The following is an 18,601-nucleotide window of genomic DNA, read 5'->3' on the forward strand; positions in this document are numbered from 1 at the left end:
CTCTGCCTCAGTCTGAATGACTGGCTGGCTGACTAGAACAAAAGCCTGCCGATATATATCGCTCCCTTCTAAGAGCCGGCAGTGGAGGGGAGTGGAGAGATCTGAAGAGGCGCTTAGTATTCAGCTCATACCAAGCCGCACTCGATAGACGGATAACTGTGACATTTGTAGTAATCCCCCGGTATTCATCCTAGTCTCTTTATGCTAAAGCCTCTCTCCGCTCATTCTAGATTGGGAGATTCCTATTTTCTCTCTTGTATCTGAATAGGCAGTAAACTCTTGGATGGAAAACATGATATTAAACACCCACTGACATCCCTCTGACCTCTGTGGTTACAAAGTGGACCAATAGGCTGACCTCTGTGGGAGAGGGCAAAAGAGGGAGGCTGAGCAGAAAAGAGCCCTGTGGAGAGGGAGAAGTGAACTGGCGAGAGAGGAGTGGAAAACATGGATGTATGGAGGTTGAGCTTCTTAGGGCTGGACTCATAGCCTGCTCCGCTCTTCATCTCTCTCAGCCCATCACCAAACACTCATGACCCCAGCCTTTTCTCCTTCAGTCTGGAGCAGCACGACTCATCCCATTTAACATGCCTCCCCCTCAGCCAGAGCAAGATGGACTGGGAGAAGAGGAGAGTGGGAGGAGAGAGAAATGACAGCGGAGGAGTTGTTTTAGATTCATTGCTTTTAGTGACTGCACGGTCTCTGCGTGGCCAAACTGGCCCGGTGAAAGATATCTGTGGTGGATTAGTGAAAGAACCTGTATTGTACCCCTCACTCTTTCACGCTCTCTCTTGCACCACTGCAGGCAGGGATGTGAAGGGAACAGATTTCTGGTTGTTTGTCCTAGCTTTCCCAGCTGTTACTGCTGCATTAGATTAGTCCTGTCTGGAAGGGTCTGCTGGGCCACCCTGTTTCTACATGTTTCTGTGTCTTTCTGGCTCATGTTGGCGCGGAGGTTCTGTCAGTCTCATCAAACAGCATCACATTGACACTCCTATTTCACTGTGTTCTTCTCTCTCGTCTCTCGCTCCCTCTATTCCTCGTCTCTCTCCATCTTCCTCTAGTCCATCTGTCTTTTGGTCATGCTTCTTCTCTCCCCCTCTCTCCTCAGTGTAATGTGAGTGGGCTCTTTCCTGTGTGAGAGACAGTCTTAAAGCTTAGTCAGTGTATGAAATGGCACAGAGATGGAGGGTTCTGTGCTTTCAGGTCTGTGTGATCCCGGGCCACCCAGAACCAGCCTTCAACGCTGGAACGGGGCCAATCAGCCAGGTAAAGGCTAGACGCACACACACGCACATGCACACGCATACTCACAGTGAGTCTGCACACATGCATTGCACACACATGCTCACGTAAAATGGCACCTTCATTACACACACAAACTCCCAGCCACTCACAGCTTTATGAAAACCGTATGGCTGAGTGCTCTGTTGCCATAAGTCTTTCATAAACCCAACCCCCTTTCCTGGCAAACTGGTGTCTTTTTATGACTAATCTGTAGCTTACTAATAGCTCCTGCCTAAGCAATGTCTTAGTTGTACTTCCATGTGTTGAATGTTTTTATAGATTTTTCCCCTCTCTTAAAGTGAATTCTGAATTTAGCCTAGTTCCTGGTTTAGCCCTACAAATGGCTCCCTCATGGGCCCTCTGTGTCCAGACTCCAGGAGAGGCCACTTTGATCATAGCCAATGACTGCAATTCCCAAGAGCCCCCACACTGCAGCCCAGGGCCAGTGGACAGGCCGTAAAGGGAGAATTTGTTGGCGTCAACGAGTGCTTACTCCTGAGGTGTATGTTTATAACTGGCACTCAGAGGAGGGGAAGTAATGCCTCTTGGTATGTGTATTAGTCTGGATGAGGAAGCGCTATAGTGACCTGATGTAGGGATAGGAGGAGGAACAGGAAGATCTACAGTGCCAATAATACACAGAGCCAGTAGTAGAATTGCCTGAGAGGACTAGTGAGAAGTTCATGTGTGAGCCAGAGCTCCGTCTGGCCTCCACACGTCTGCCTGTCTGTCTGCCTCCTCTCTCTCACTGTAAGTAGTGAAGACTTGAAGACTTCCAACAGGAACACAAAGGAAGCTAAACTAAATGTTTTTTTGAAAACTCCTCACGTTAAACGTGCATCTGTTCACTCCGATATTGTGTGTTACTTGAGCAATAAGGCACGAGGGGGTGTGGTATATGACCAATATACCACGGCTAAGGGCTGTTCTCGCAACACGGAGTGGCTAGATACAGTCCTTAGCCGTGGTATATTGGCCATATACCACAAACCCCTGATGCCTTCTTGCTAGTATAAACTGGTTACCAATGTAATTAGAGCAGTAGAAATGTATGTTTTGTCATAACCTTTGTACAATGTCTGATATACCACAGCTGTCAGCCAATCAGCATTCAGGGTTTAAACACCCAGTTTATAATGTTGCTTTTACCACTCTGACTTCAGCACTGCCCCGCTGACTTTGAATGACTCACAAGATTCAGTACATTGTCAATAGACCCATAAACAGTCCCAAAAAAGGCATGCAGAGATGGGTTGCCTTAGAAACCAGTAGTTGGAAGTTAGCCTTTGTCTCAGTGTTGGTTCCATGCGAGAGGGTGGCAGGTGGGCAGGAGGAGGAGCAGTGACGCTAGGTAGCTGCTCTCTCTAGCTCAATGAACAGACCAGTTTGATGTAGATTCGGCTCAGTCTGAACTCATGAGCCAACAACTTTTTACAGGACTCCGATAACCTTTAGAGGACTCAGGCAGGAGTAGTAAGTATATTTCTGGGTGAAAATCACCCTGTAACATGTCACTCAACCTCTCTCCTGATCCTCATTTCCTCTGTCTCCATGTGTCTTGACTGAGTCTGGTTCAAATCAACCTATACATCATACCACCTCCTCTCTTCAAACTAGTTAATTCTTTCCTTGACTGTCCCTAGTCCTGTCCCTGCATATGACAGGCACACAGTCCGAAGCCCCCAGGATTGTATGTGCAGGGAGGGAACAGGGAAGGCTGCTGTCTCCAAGTGGTCATAAACGAGACCATTAGGAACCAATTTAAAGTAATGGCGCTCTAATGAAAACAAGATTGCTCCTTCCCCTCGAATTCCACACTTCCACAATGTGTCACTTCCACAATGTGCTTTCTCAACACTAGGGGAGTCTGAGCAGTACACACTGACATGTTGATGAAGACAGAATGTTCCCTCTCCAGGAATGTCTGTGATGTCTCTGGGTTGGGGGGGGCAGGCAGATACAGACTTCCCCCCCCAGTGGCTGTACGGTCAGCCGCCTGCCTGTCTCTAGGGGTCTTCATATGGGAGCCCTAGCCCAGGGGGGAGAGACAGGAGAGGAGGCCTGGCTGGAAATGAAGACATGCTGTCTGGAAGAAGAACCACCCTACTGTCATCCTCAATCTTCCAGACTGGGGATTTCTTGGCCAAGGCCTGCCTATAGACTCCAATGGCCATCTATGACAGCTCCAAACAGTAGGCTTGCTCTTACTGGGTAGAGTAGCTGTGTGGATGAGCAGCAGACATTCTCTTCATAATCTATTACTGTACATATAAATCATGCCAGATGGCAGGTTCATAACCTATGATTGCTCAGTTAAAATGGCAGTTTATTTGTGTGTGTTCGAGTGCTGCTGTCGTCACTGGTGGCTAGGATATGGTTAGGGTTAGTCTAGTCCACAGGATGTGACCTAAGCTTACCCTGTCTGCCTTGCTGTGTGCGTTGTGTATTTGTGTTATCTGTTTGCTCGCTGGTTGTTGACATTTGGCGGTGCTGTAGAGCGAACATTGTTGTAATTCTGTTATGATCCTATGCTGTGGAACTTAAGTAAACACTATTACAGCCAAATCCCCTTAGCACTCCACTTCTGTCTAATTGCATTATCTCTGATGAAGGTAGGATTATACACACCATCTGATGCCATGCAATATTGCCTAACACACAGCCTGTTACTATTGTTATTGTGCGCGCACAAATTAGAGAGCGGCTGAGATTCCCATGTAGGTGTGCATTGTGGATCATAATAGTGTGTTGTGTAGTCAGCTTCTCATGCATGATGTGGAAATGTGTGTACTTGTATTGTTCAGTCATAGAGCACACACTGTGGGTCTGTGATGTGTACTGTCTAATCATGTGCTTAAATCTATAACCAGGACAGAAGTGATTAGTTGTGGCCTGTAGTCAGATTCTCATTAGACGTGCTCTGTCTGTCTGACACTGAGTTATGCCGCTGAATGATGACTTCCATTTAAACGGTTTCTTTCAGAGCAGCTGTTTGTGTGCTAGGGAGGGAGGGAGAGAGCTGTAATTAAAGCCTTAGTATCTATACTGAACAAAAATATAAATGGAACATGCAACAATTTCAACCATTTTACGGAGTTACAGTTCATTTAAGTCAGTCAATTGAAATGAATAACGCCGTAATCTATGGATTTCACATGCTTTACAGACAGAAATACTGTTTCATCTGCTGTCCGGATGGCTGGTCTCAGACCATCCCGCTGGTGAAGAAGCAGGATGTGGAGGCCCTGGGCTGGCGTGGTTACACGTGCTCTGCGGTTGTGAGGCCTGAGGTTGTGAGGCCGGTTGGACGTACCGCCAAATTCTCTAAATTGACGTTGGAGCTGGCTTATGGTAGAGAAATGAGCATTAAATTATCTGGCAACAGCTCTGGTGGACATTTCTGTGGTCAGCATGCCTATTGCATGCTCCCTCAACACTTGAGACATTTGTGGCATTGTGTTGTGACAAAACTATACAATTTAGTGGCCTTTTATTGTCCCCAGCACAAGGTGCACCTTCGTAATGATCATGATGTTAAATCAGCTTCTTAATATGCCAGACCTGTCAGGTGGGTAAATTATCTTGACAAAGGAGAAATGCTCACTAACAGGGATGTAATCCAAGCTGGATTGTACCATTTGTGTGGGGTTGGATGGAGGATACTCTCTTTTATAAACAAGCAGGCACTGGCAGAGGCTGGTACATTGAGAACCCAGTAGTGCTAAGCGATTAGTAATTATTTTCGTTAACATGAAATGCACTTTGCATTATGTGAGTTGAATGCTGTAACAACACAGAATAAAACAAACGTCCCATGATGGTAGTGACTGGCTATTACTGCTTATCACTTATTAACCATAATTTATTCACATTTAATACAATATTTCAGTTTTTTGTATTACATTTACTTTATTTGATGACTATTTAATTCCGGGCCATTATCATCTCTAGAGCTGCTGCTGTCTGACAAAAACAAAATGTTATTAGTTCTTCAGAGTAAATAAGGCATACTTTATGACTCCTGAATACCAACTATCAATCACTTAGACTAGGTATTTTCAGGTAGAAATACCTTGTGAAGCAACTGCTCGATCTCTCTCGAATATGCATTCTTCTCTTTTACGTAGCAGGTGTAAAAGAAACACAACGGACAATGGATTATGGTCATTGTAGTTAATTACCATGTTTTCTGTGCTAAACTGAGTAGAATATTGGCTTGCTGGAAACTACAACTGTGGGGTGGGGAGCTGACCTCGAGGTGTTTGGACTGGACTTGCAGCCTGGATTCGACTCATGCATGTTGGTCCAGTTCAGACACATCTGCATAGTTTCCATGGTTGCAAACCGGAAACACCCACCCCCCTTCTCCCTCCCTCCCTTTTCCATCTAATTCATACAGACCAACACTTCCATTCAGAAGCCCACTCCCTCTCTACAACCCCCTCCTTTACAACCCCCCCCACCATTTCTCTACTCTGTCTCTCTCTCTCCCTCTGTTAAGCTGGGTGAAACAGGGAAATGTAAATCTGCTGACAGACCCTCTTGTGTGAGGCCAGAAGAGGGGTATGTAGGGGAAAACACTCCTGGACTGCAGAGCAATGGGCTTGTGAGGAGATTACAGTCAATTCACTGAGTGTAGTTTTGGTTCTGTTGTGTAGTGCCGTGTCTAGAGCACTGCATTTGGACCATTGTTGAACAAACAGCCATGTCATGAAAATGAGGCTACCTGAATTGTACAGTCCAATTGTACAAATGTTCATATCAGTCCTGCTTTTCAAATCAAATGTATTTAAAAAGCACTTCTTACATCAGCTGATATCTCGAAGTGCTGTACAGACACCCAGCCGAGAACCCCAAACAGCAAGCAATGCAGGTGTATAAACTCCCTAGAAAGGCCAGAACCTAGGAAGAAACCTAGAGAGGAACCAGGCTATGAGGTGTGGCTAGTCCTCTTCTGGCTGTGCCGGGTGGAGATTAACAGAACATGGCCAAGATGTTCATAAATGACCAGCATGGTCAAATAATAATAATCACAGTGGTTGTCGAGGGTGCAACAGGTCAGCACCTCAGGAGTAAATGTCAGTTGGCTTTTCACAGCCGACCATTGAGAGGATCTTTACCGCTCCTGCTGTCTCTAGAGAGTTGAAAACAGCAGGTCTGGGACAGGTAGCACATCCGGTGAACAGGTCAGGGTTCCATAGCCGCAGGCAGAACAGTTGAAACTGGAGCAGCAGCACGGCCAGGTGGACTGGGGACAGCAAGGAGTCATCAGGCTTTTGGATCTCCTCCCCCTCTTCTCCCTCTTCTGCAAAACCTGAGCTGTTAATGTGCTTTTGCATCACAATGCTCCCTGCCAGCACAGGGCCAGGCTGACTCAAAGACCTGCTTCCGCCTCGCGTTCTCTCTGCCGCCTCGCGCTGAGCTCTCTCTGCCTCCTCGCGCTGAGCTCTCTCTGCCGCCTCGCGCTGAGCTCTCTCTGCCGCCTCGCGCTGAGCTCTCTCTGCCGCCTCGCGCTGAGCTCTCTCTGCCGCCTCGCGCTGAGCTCTCTCTGCCGCCTCGCGCTGAGCTCTCTCTGCCGCCTCGCGCTGAGCTCTCTCTGCCGCCTCGCGCTGAGCTCTCTCTGCCGCCTCGCGCTGAGCTCTCTCTGCCGCCTCGCGCTGAGCTCTCTCTGCCGCCTCGCGCTGAGCTCTCTCTCGCGCTGAGCTCTCTCTGCCGCCTCGCGCTGAGCTCTCTCTGCCGCCTCGCGATGAGCTCTCTCTGCCGCCTCGCGATGAGCTCTCTCTGCCGCCTCGCGATGAGCTCTCTCTGCCGCCTCGCGCTGAGCTCTCTCTGCCGCCTCGCGCTGAGCTCTCTCTGCCGCCTCGCGCTGAGCTCTCTCTGCCGCCTCGCGCTGAGCTCTCTCTGCCGCCTCGCGCTGAGCTCTCTCTGCCGCCTCGCGCTGAGCTCTTTTTCCTTATTTCTTTACCTCTGACTATCTTTCTCCCTGATATCTGGTTTATTTCATCTGTCAGTGCTCAGATTGACGCTGTCGGTTGTATTTGTGATTTTGAGCACTACAAAATGCCTCTAACAGAGTAGAGGGAGGGATATGAGGGGGTTGAGGCTTTTTGGATAGGTGCCCTCCTCTTGGACAGCCATCTTGAAAGTGGTTCATTGAGCCTCCCCGTCCCCTCTGGGTTGTCACCCCTGAATGGTCCTTTCAGGACTCCAGACTAGCAAGTCGAGACCACCTAACCTTCCTCAGGGAGAGAACTGGGCCAGGTCCGGGGCATTTAGACTTCTGTATTACACAGACAGACATATACAGTGAGCCCAGCCAAGCTCATCACACCGATCCTGTACTTCCAATACTCTCATTTAAAAGGCCACCCAACAAGACCCATTCAGTGTCACACACATTCAGATAAACCAGGTTCCCATCCAACCATCCAATAAAAAAAGTCCACAGGCTTTCAAAGATAATTTGTAAAAATACAAATAACTTCACAGATCTTCATTGTAAAGGTTTTAAACACATGCTTGTTCGCAATGAACCATAAACAATTAATGAACATGCACCTGTGGAACGGTCGTTAGGACACTAACAGGTAGGCAATTAAGGTCACAGTTATGAAAACTTAGGACACTAAAGAGGCCTTTCTACTGACTCTGGAAAAACACCAAAAGAAAGATGCCCAGGGTCCCTGCTCGTCTCTGTGAACGTGCCTTCGACATGCTGCAAGGAGGCATGAGGACTGCAGATGCGGCCAGGGCAATAAATTGCAATGTCCGTACTGTGAGACTCATAGGACGGCGCTACAGGGAGACAGGATGGACAGCTGATCGTCCTCGCAGTGGCAGACCACGTGTAACACCGGCACAGGATCGGTACATCCGAACATCACACCTGCGGGACAGGTACAGGATGGCAACAACAACAACTGCCCGAGTTACACCAGGAACGCACAATCCCTCCATCAGTGCTCAAACTATCCGCAATAGGCTGAGAGAGGCTGGACTGAGGGCTTGCAGGCCTGTTGTAAGGCAGGTCCTCACCAGACATCACCTGCAACAACGTCTCCTATGGGCACAAACCCACCGTCGCTGGACCAGACAGGACTGGCAAAAAGTACTCTTCACTGACGAGTCGCGGGTTTGTCTCACCTGGGGGGATGGTCGGATTTGTGTTTGTCAAAAGAATGAGCGTTACAACGAGGCCTGTATTCTGGAGCGGGATTGATTTCGAGGTGGAGGCCTCGTCAAGGTCTGGGGCAGTGTGTCACAGCATCATCGGACTGAGCTTGTTGTCATTGCAGGTAATCTCAACGCTGTACGTTACAGGGAAGACATCCTCCTCCCTCATGAGGTACCCTTCCTGTAGGCTCATCCTGACATGACCCTCCAGCATGACAATGCCACCAGCCATACTGCTCGTTCTTTGTGTGATTTCCTGCAAGACAGGAATGTCAGTGTTCTGCCATGGCCAGCGAAGAGCCTGGATCTCAATTCTATTAAGCACGTCTGGGACCTGTTGGATCGGAGGGTGAGGGCTAGGGCCATTCCCCCCAGAAATGTCTGGGGACTTGCAGGTGCCTTGGTGGGAGAGTGGGGTAACCTATCACAACAAGAACTGGAAAATCTGGTGCCATGAAGAGGAGATGCACTGCAGTTCTTAATGCAGCTGGTGGCCACACCAGATACTGACTGTTACTTTTTGACGTTGACCCCCCCATTTGTTCAGGGACATATTATTCCATTTCTGTTAGTCACATGTCTGTGGAACTTGTTCAGTTTGTCTGTGGAACCTGTGTTCATACAAGTATTTACACATGTTAAGTTTGCTGAAAGACGTTTCTTTTTTTTCTGAGTTTACATGTCGGATAGAAATGTCCTGACGGGCCTGATGGAAAATTTGTCAGTAAACTTTCCAAATGTTGACAAAACAAAATACGCTAGACAAGGTGGGATCTTTTTGTCTAAAATTGAATTATGTAATAAATGGCAGTGGAAAAGCTTTTATGCCCAAATATTGACATAGTAACCATCATATCGAAGTACATTTGGAGTCACGATGACATGGTGTGTGTTCCTCCCACTATGCCTTGGGAAAGCATGCAGTTTATTATGGTACAGATTAAATAAGGTATGATGATCTTCACAGGGTGGTGAAAGTGCAAGGTGATGAGCTTGATGCTCCTTTCCAATAAATATTGAGGGTCTTATTCTGGTGATATGATTCATGCTTGACTGCCGTTCGACAAATAAAAATAATCTTGCTCTTTTGTCCATAATATTCTCATTTTGTAGTAGCCTATACCTGCATTGTATCTGCCAGCTGTAGGCTAGAGTACACTTGTCAAGACCAGAGTGGGCACATTCACTATGTAACACAATTTCTTTTGTGACAAAACCATTAGTACAGTTGAAAATGCGATGGAAACCCATTTAATTTGTATTTTTATTCGGTACATGGGAATTTAACTGCAAAAGTCATTTTTATTTGCCCTACGTCATCACGCACAGCCTTTTCGCTTCAACAAGTCAATTTGATGGAAACACGTCTGATTGTAAACGTGCATTCCACCAGAGATGTGTTACCATCAAATTCACTTATTGCAGATAAAAAGCTGTGCGTGATGATGTAGTGCACTTTGAACCTACTTTTGAGGTTTCTCGCTTAATTCATTTTTAGAATATTCACATTAAAATCTGTTGCCAATTGGATGGAAACCAAGCTATTGATGCACATTTAGGTTACTCCTTGTTTTGGGAATGCATTTGACTTTTCTCTTGTTTCTGCCTGTTCCCATAACAAGTAGGCCTTCACACTTTTCTTCCTTTGGTTTCCATGGTAACTGTTGTCTGTTTTGGGCCAAGATTATTTTCGGTACATCGTTTGGGTCTCTTTCTCAGTTAAAAAGCAAAAGAGAATGAATGTCAGTGAGAGTGGTGACTGAGGCACACACTGACTTGGTGGAAGAAGATTACAATGAGTGAAATGCTGGCTGTGAGTGAGGGTGATGGGGTCTGTCTGAAAGTGTAGCTCTACCCAGGTCAGGGTGGTTTATTGGGTGGTTTATTCCTGATTCCCTCGTGTGCCCCATATGGACCATCACTACAACCCCTCACTGTGCTCTTGTCCCTAATGGCTCTGGTCCACAATTACACTTCTTTGGGTTTTGAATAATTCATGTGGTTCTGAGTGGAGCTCAATTATGCATTAGTCCTGATGTTTTGGACACAGCTTGAACACTCCATCTCTCTTTCTCTCCCTTTACAGGGTGTACCCCAGCTGCCCTGTGCCAAGGCCCTGTACAACTACGATGGCAAGGAACCTGGGGACCTCAAGTTCAATAAGGGTGACATTATCATCCTGCGACGCCAGGTGGATGAGAATTGGTACCATGGAGAGATGGGCGGAGTCCACGGCTTTTTCCCCACCAACTTTGTTCAGATCATCAAGCCGCTTCCGCAGCCCCCGCCACAGTGCAAGGCCCTCTACGACTTTGAGCTGAAAGACAACGAGGCAGACAAGGACTGTCTGCCCTTCACTAAGGTGAGTTCTAGACAACTGTACAGGCTACAGCCCTACCACACAGGACATTGTCGCTAAAGCTGGAACTACAGTTTCTAGCAAGAGTTATAATTACAACCTATACTGTTTTTTCTAAGCTGTAATTTTCCTGAGTTTGGAGCATCTAACAGCTCAACAACTGTTGATTGTAAAAGCTCTGTGGCTTAACCCTGACCAAACCTCAGTGAAACTGTGTTCCTCTGTCTCTTCCTGCAGATGTGTCATGCGGATGCAAGACATTTTTCCTCCTAGTGTAGAGGACCAGTTATCCACTCACACATCTAGAACTAGACGGCTACTGTACCATTGCTAAATGACTACATTTATCAATCTATTCTAATCAGCTGAAAGGGTAGATTAGAGCTTTCTATCCTTGGCTTTTATAAGCAGTCTGCTGTTTTATCTTAATTTTTTAAAACCTTTATAGGCAAGTCAGTTAAGAACAAATTATCATTTACAATGACAGCCTACTGGGGAACAGTGGGTTAACTTCCTTGTTCAGGGGCAGAACGACAGATTTTTACCATGTCAGCTCGGGGATTCGATCCAGCAACCAGTAGGCTACCTGCCGTCCCTTATGAGCAAAAACTGAAACAAACGAAAGTGCTTATCTTGTTCCTTTTTAAACAGGATCCACTGTATTGTATTACTCTAATAATGTAGCATAACTTGGCACTTCCGGGAGTTTTAATAGAACATGGTCTCGCTCTCTCTCGGCCTCATAATTCTTCTATCCTGGGTGTTTGTTCCTAGAAGATCTGAAAATCTCCTAGTTAGCAGCATCTTTAATGACAGTCTTCCTGGTAACAAGCTCTGCATCTTTTCTCTTCTAGGATGATATTCTGACTGTGATTCGCAGAGTGGACGAAAACTGGGCAGAGGGAATGCTGGGGGATAAAATTGGAATCTTCCCTATATCATATGTTGAGGTAAGCGAAATGTTCCTCCAAGTCTTAACAACCGGAGTGTCCCTGATATGTCCAGGCAAGCATTTTACCTCCGGTAAGAGGTTGGAAAATGCTGAGTATGTTAGTGCAGTCTTTTTTGTTGTTGCTTTGTCAGACATCTTGCAGAATGTACACATTAGTGCTCTCCCCTTTTTGTTTCACCCTTAAAAACAGTCACAGTATATTTCACCAAAGTACTAAACATGCTATTAGATTGTCTGGTCATTGAGCACCTTCTGAGCAGCTTTCAAAATTCCCATGTGCCCCTTAAATACAGCTTTAAAAAGCTTTAGCCATCTTTAGCTTGACATCCTGAGGTAATTCACCATTGTCCTATAAAAGTTTCCCATGATCACTGCTGAGAGAACTGTCTGCTGGTAGGAACCTTACCTGTGTAATAGACATGGGCTTGGTTTCCCGATAGTGATGGAATTTAGGCTTACGAATGTTTTAACAACGCGTCTTTCCTACAACGCCCGAAGATGTAACATGCGTTTCCCAAAACACCACACAGAGAACGTTCGCTAAGTGTGTGTTGAGGCGTGTCGATACTGATAGGATCTAAAGAAAACTGATCCGAGAGTAGCTCTTTCTCCATTCAAATCTTACATTAACATTAGAATTATTCCATAATACTGACGACGGATCAGCTTCTAGAAAGATATTATCATGACTGCACAAATTGAGGCGGCTTACCCTAATGCACTAAAATCTAAATTTGGCACATCATTGCGCACATTACACATGAAATATATTGAGGCAAAAATTAGATAGCATCCTGCAATTAGGAAAATAGAACTCCGTTGAATGAACATCAAATTGATTTAAATATTATTGAATTGTGTAGGCCTGTAGCCTATACTGTAGACTATCTTTTAAAGCAGTCATTTCTGTTTTCATTTGAAGCATCTTCCTGGTTGTTGAGAATAGGGAGTTTCAGCACCTCGTGAAAGTGCTCGAGCCACGTTACGAACTTCCCTCTTGCACCCAATTCAGGAAACAGATAGTACCCGCTCTATATAAGCAAGACAAAGCAGAAGTTTTTAATGAATTGGCCAATGCACCCTGTGTTGTGCTTATTTAACAGTGACAGCCCATCACATTACTCTGCAGTGGGAGATGTACCGTGTTACAGACCCACCCCCTTTATGAGACTCACAAATGCGCATTTGACAGTGAAGGAGGCATTGTCATGGTGCATTCGTAACCCAGATGGAAGTGGGAATTTACCACATGCGACTGTGAAAAATCCACTTGAACACTCCTCAACTGGTAATTCCTTGTGGGAAACTCCTCTATCATCCTGAGCACCCACTTCTCCCAAATGGTAACCTCTATAACATCACCTACTAAGGAAGAGGCCTCTAACAGCATTTTCTGCACTCAAGTGTAACAACAAAACATTATTTATAAAAAGCAATATATTAATGTGATTTATGAACTCTATAATTTGTTTGCAAGCATGATGGCTGTACTTTTAGTTTATGGTTGCAGCTTGTTGGCCATTTAGCCAATCAGCTTTCAAGTCACATGAATGCATCCAACTGGCATTTATGACTTCACAACTGGTAAATTCCCACCTCCCACATGGTTACAAACGCAGCATCAGAGTGGAACCTTGAGAGACCTAACATAACAATCCTGTCACAACAGACAATGCCAGGAACATTTGTGAATGCTGAAGATTGTTAATTGCATTTAATTTTCCTGCTGTACCGAAACCGAACCATGACCCCAAATACGTACTGAACCGTGGGTTTGGTGAATTGTTACACTTCTAATGGTAGAGAGAAGCCCGGGAGTGGGCAGAGGCTTGTCATAAAAGGAAGAGCAATTTGAGAAGGCAAGACATTTTCCGTGTGAATGCTTTTGTGAAGGTTATCTTTGACTCTGACATTGAAAATTACATTCTTAGAAGCAGAGGAGAATTTAAAAAATGTTTCTTCTCATTTTTCATGGCACTATTCATGTGACAGATTTAGATTTTTCATAATATCCCGAGGGTGGATATTTTGAAGGGAACTGATGCAAAACAACTAATGGATACAATTGACCATGTTTTCACAGCAGAGAAATGCAACATTTTCCACAAAGAAAGAACATTTTGACTCTGGTTACATAAACAAATGTGCAACTGATGACTACTGTACATTCAGCATATGTCAGACAGTAAACAGCTTTCTTTTTAAAACAAAATATGAGCAATTCTGGAACTGTCATGGAGGACAAGCTATAATCTAGTTTTTTTGTAGCCATACTTGATTGTGTCTGACCAAGTTATTTCTGTACAGTGATTTTATACTGATACCCATTCTATATTTGGTTATATATACTTGGCTGTATATCTGATCTAGTGCTATGTGTGTACTCATTTAGCACTGTCTCTCCTCAGGATTGGTGTGAAATTCTCCACTTTTATGTCCAAAGTAGAGGGAGAGCAGCTCGGGGCTATCTGTGTCGTGGAGTGCTCCCTCGTTCTCCCTGTGATTAGCTAAACCCTTTTTAGTGTTCCTCCTTTGATTCCTACCTCACATGAAAGGCTGCTGTCTGCTCCGCTGCCTGTCTGAAAACCGTTGACTCCCTGAGCCCAAGGTTCTCTCTCAACCCCCTGGCACTGGCAGCATTCTCAGCCTACTGCTTTCTCCCATCAGATACAGGCACAGGGTGGTTCTTACTACAACTAGGTTTATTATGAAGATTGACGGCTTTCATTATCATATTAACGACAACGACTCCTTTTCTCTCCTATCTACCCCACCCCATCCTGCCCTCCTTTCCTTCCCCTCTTCCCTCTCTCCTCCTGTAGTTTAACACAGCAGCGCGTCAGCTGATTGAGTTGGACAAACCTGGGGACTCGAGTGGGGACTCTGGCGAGGGGGCCTCATCGGGCCCCCAGAGTAACGGTGGCCCCCACCGAGCAGGGGAGAAGAAGAACAGTAAGAAGCGCCACTCGTTTACATCCCTCACCATGTCCCACAAGCCCTGTCTGGCCCCGCCCCCCCAGAGACACTCTATGGAGATCAGTGGGCCCGTCCTCATCAGCTCCTCCAACCCCACGGCAGCCGCACGCATCGGAGAGATCAGCGGAGGACTGTCCTGCAGCGCACCCTCACAGGTGAGATAGGGGGGAGGGGAAGAGGAGATGGGAGATCGTAAGGGAGGACTCTTCTGCAGCGCACCCTTACAGATATATACTGTATGGTGAGATGAAGGGGGAGAGAGCTTCTACGTTCCCCCTAGTCCAGTGTCTTTGTACTGTTTGGTTAGGGGTATTCAACGAGGAAGCCACTAAATGGAGAACCTTATGTCTCTCTGAAGTATTCTGTATGATCAATGGACTTGTTCAGGACCCTGACTCTATTGTCCCCATGAATGAATTCCTCCAGAATTGACTGCATATTTTTGTTCTGAACAATATTGTCCTCTTAAACCAGAATTGGGAAAACCATCATATTGTCCAGCATAGCAGCCTCATTTGTCTATGGTTGGCTGCCTGTACTATGGACAAGCGTATAATCACTGCCATTTATTTCATGGGATAGCTGATGATAGACTCTTGGAAATGGACTGTCACCAAGTCTGTCATAGCCCTCAGTGTGTGTCCAGCCTCCTGCCCATGTCGGCTCCACACTGTTCGTCTGGGCCTGTTAATCAGGGGTAATGAGTGAGAGCGAGGAACAGGGAGAAACAATGAGCACGCAAGATTCTCACGCAACAAGCATAAACAAGCAGATTGAACTAACATTCTTGTTTTCATCCGATGTTTGTTTCCCTGACAAAGATTCCCAGTCTCCTTCTGTCACCACACACTTCCCTCCCTCTCTCCCCCCGTCATTCCGAACAGGCCATCGCTCCATCCAAGCGTTGGAAATCATGGATGTGTGACTCCACTCGCCCGCAAAAAAGACTGCAGCTTAGCCCCGAGGTTTCCACAGCAACCTCGGAATGGCAACAACTCACAGCTGCTCTGGTTGCCTGGCACTGTAGAGGGAGAGGGGCTAGGGACATGACAGACAGACAGTCAGACAGATTTGTCAGCGTCTTAGGCAGACGTTCTGTGACCGACGGAAGCTGTGAAGTGAGGAAACCTTTAGAATGTTGCTTAGTTTTTTGCAGCTGAGCAGAGAACAGTGTAGAGGAGAACTGCCTCACCCCAGCCTGCCTGGTATACAGAGTAGGGACTTTTATACTGACATTGCTAATGACCATATACTCGTTATATGAAGATCGGATGTTGACTTCATCTTATCAGTGTTTTTTGCTTTGAAGTGTCAAAATAATTATAGTCTTTCTGAAATGTGTTTTTAAATTAAGCCGACAGAGCTTTGTCTGGTTTGACAGCATTCATATTAAAGTAACATGCAAACATTACTGAGTTACAGTTCATATAAGGAATATCAGCCCCTAATCTATGGATTTCACATAATTGGCAATGCCCTCCAATAATATTGGCACCCTTGGTAAATATGAGCAAAATGTGCTGTGAAAAATGTTTCTTTGCTGTTTATCCTCTTGGTCTATCATTCAAAATATTTACAAAAATCAAACCTTTAATTTAAGTAAAATTATTTTAATTAATGTATGTGAAATAATTTAAATATTCTTCTCCGAAACATGTGTGCCACAATTATTGGCACCCCTAGAAGTTCTTTTGAGTAAAATCTAACTGAAGTATATTCCCATTCATATTTTACATTTTAAGTTCATCTGAGTGATTAGGAACGCTTAAGTGGTAAGCCATGACTTCCTGTTTTACTGGGGTATAAATACGAGTTGACAAGTTCCCAAAGTCATCCTTCACTATGGGAAAGACCCGAGAATATAGTAATGATGTGCGACAAAAGGTTGTTGAGCTGCACAAATCAGGAAATGGCTATAAGACAATAGCTCAAAGGTTTGAAAATGTCCATTTCCTCTATCAGGGCAATAATTAAGAAATGTAGCTGTTAGCAATCGGCCTGGAAGAGAACGTGTCTATTTTGACCCCACGCACAGTGAGGAGGATGGTTCGAGTTGCCAAAGAATCTCCAAGAATCACAGCTGGAGAATTGCAGATGTTAGTTGGGTTTTGTGTTGGGTCTTGTACATAACCACAAGTTGTTTGGGAGGGTTGCCATAAAAAAAAGCCTTTGCTGTCATCAAACCACCAACTCAAGCACCTACAGTTTGCCAAACGTTACTGGATTTTTCAATGGGACTAGGTTCTATGGTCAGATGAGACCAAAATAGAGCTTTTTGGAAACAAACACCAGAGGTGGGTTTAGCGTAGACAGAAAGATAGCCATGCCGAAAATGTACCTCATCCCCACTGTGACCTATGGTGGTGAGTCTTTGATGTTATGGGGCTGTTTTTCTTCCAAAGGCCCTGGACAACTTGTTAGGATACATGGTATTATAGACTCCAGGAGATATTAAATTATTACCATTAGATATTGCCAGCAGATATTAAATCAAAACTTGACTGCTTCTGCTAGGAAGCTTAAACTGGGCTGTGGTTGGATCTTCCAGCAGGACAATGATCCAAAGCACACCTCAAAATCAACACAAAAACGGTTCACTGACCACAAAATCAAGGTTTTGCCACGGCCATTCCAGTCCCCTGACCTAAACCCCATAGAAAACCATTGGAATGAGCTTAAGAGGAGAAGTCCACAAGCATGGACTTCGGGATCTGGAGAGATTCTGTATGGAGGTGTGGTCTCAGATCCCTTGCGTAATGAGGTTGGAGAACACATGGCATTATAGGAGAAGACTCAGATCTGTTATCTTGGCAAAGGGAGGTTGCACAAAGTATTGAATGAATCATTTTGGCACACATTTCAGATTAAAAAAAAAAAAATAAGAATTCATTTTTTTCTTACAATTATTTAACTTTAAAGATTTGATTTGTGTGAATATTTTTGAATGAATGACCAAGAGGATAAACATTTTTTTTTTACAGCCCGGTTTGGTAATATTTTCCAAGGGTGCCAATATTAGTGGAAGGCACTGTAGATATGCATCTGTTGGTCACAGATACCTTTAAAAAAAGGGTAGGGGTTTGGATCAGAAAATCAGTCCGTATCTGGTGTGACCACCATTTGCCTTATGCAGCTCAACACATCTCTTTTTCATAGAGCTGAGTATGCTGTTGATTGTGGCCTGTGGAATGTTGTCCCACTCCTCTCAATGGCTGTGTGAAGTTGCTGGATATTGTCAGGGAACTGAAACATGTCGATCCAGAGCATCCCTAACATGCTCAATAGGTGATATGTCTGAGTATGCAGGCCATGGAAGAATTTTCAGCTTCTAGGAATTGTGTACAGGTCTTTGCAACATGTGGCCTTGCATTATCATGCTGAAGCATGAGGTGATGACGGCAGATAAATGGCACGACAATGTGACTCAGGATCTCATCACGGTATCTCTCTGCATTCAAAATGCCATTGATAAAATGCAAATGATGTTCGTTGTCCATAGCTTATGCCTTCCCATACCATAACCCCACCGCCACCATGGGTAGACTGTTCACAATGTTGACCTATCAATGAAATTAAACTTTGGAGTACTTTAAATGACGTTATGGGCAGGATGACAAATTCAACTCCATCTTTCATCGAATCAGATGGCTTATTCATCACAAAACCATTTGATGTTGCCAAATTATTTAATGATTATTTCATTGGCAAAGTGAGCAAACTTAGGCAGGAAATGCCAACCATGAACAGTGAGCAGTTGTATTCATGCATAAAAAACGAATAATGAAAGAAAAGCATTGCAAGTTACAATTTTGTAATGTTAGTGTGGGAGAGGTGGGAAAATTGGTCAATAATGA

At 45.1% G+C, this 18,601-nt stretch overlaps 1 protein-coding gene across 4 annotated transcripts in view; it reads left to right on the forward strand.

Moving 5' to 3' along the window:
* The window catches only part of LOC115108514 (E3 ubiquitin-protein ligase SH3RF1-like), a 76,029-nt gene that overhangs the window by 26,512 nt on the left and 30,916 nt on the right, over nucleotides 1–18,601 (forward strand). For 3 of the 4 annotated variants that reach the window (XM_029632935.2, XM_029632936.2, XM_029632939.2), the window contains exons 3-6: nucleotides 1,207–1,269; nucleotides 10,547–10,822; nucleotides 11,674–11,769; nucleotides 14,594–14,902. In XM_029632935.2, the coding sequence (XP_029488795.1) occupies nucleotides 1,207–1,269; nucleotides 10,547–10,822; nucleotides 11,674–11,769; nucleotides 14,594–14,902 (744 nt within the window). The remainder of the gene's footprint in view (nucleotides 1–1,206; nucleotides 1,270–10,546; nucleotides 10,823–11,673; nucleotides 11,770–14,593; nucleotides 14,903–18,601) is intronic. The other variant, XM_029632938.2, reaches the window with a different exon arrangement.

This window comes from Oncorhynchus nerka, linkage group LG24 (genome assembly GCF_034236695.1).
Source record: "Oncorhynchus nerka isolate Pitt River linkage group LG24, Oner_Uvic_2.0, whole genome shotgun sequence".
NCBI lineage: Eukaryota > Metazoa > Chordata > Actinopteri > Salmoniformes > Salmonidae > Oncorhynchus > Oncorhynchus nerka.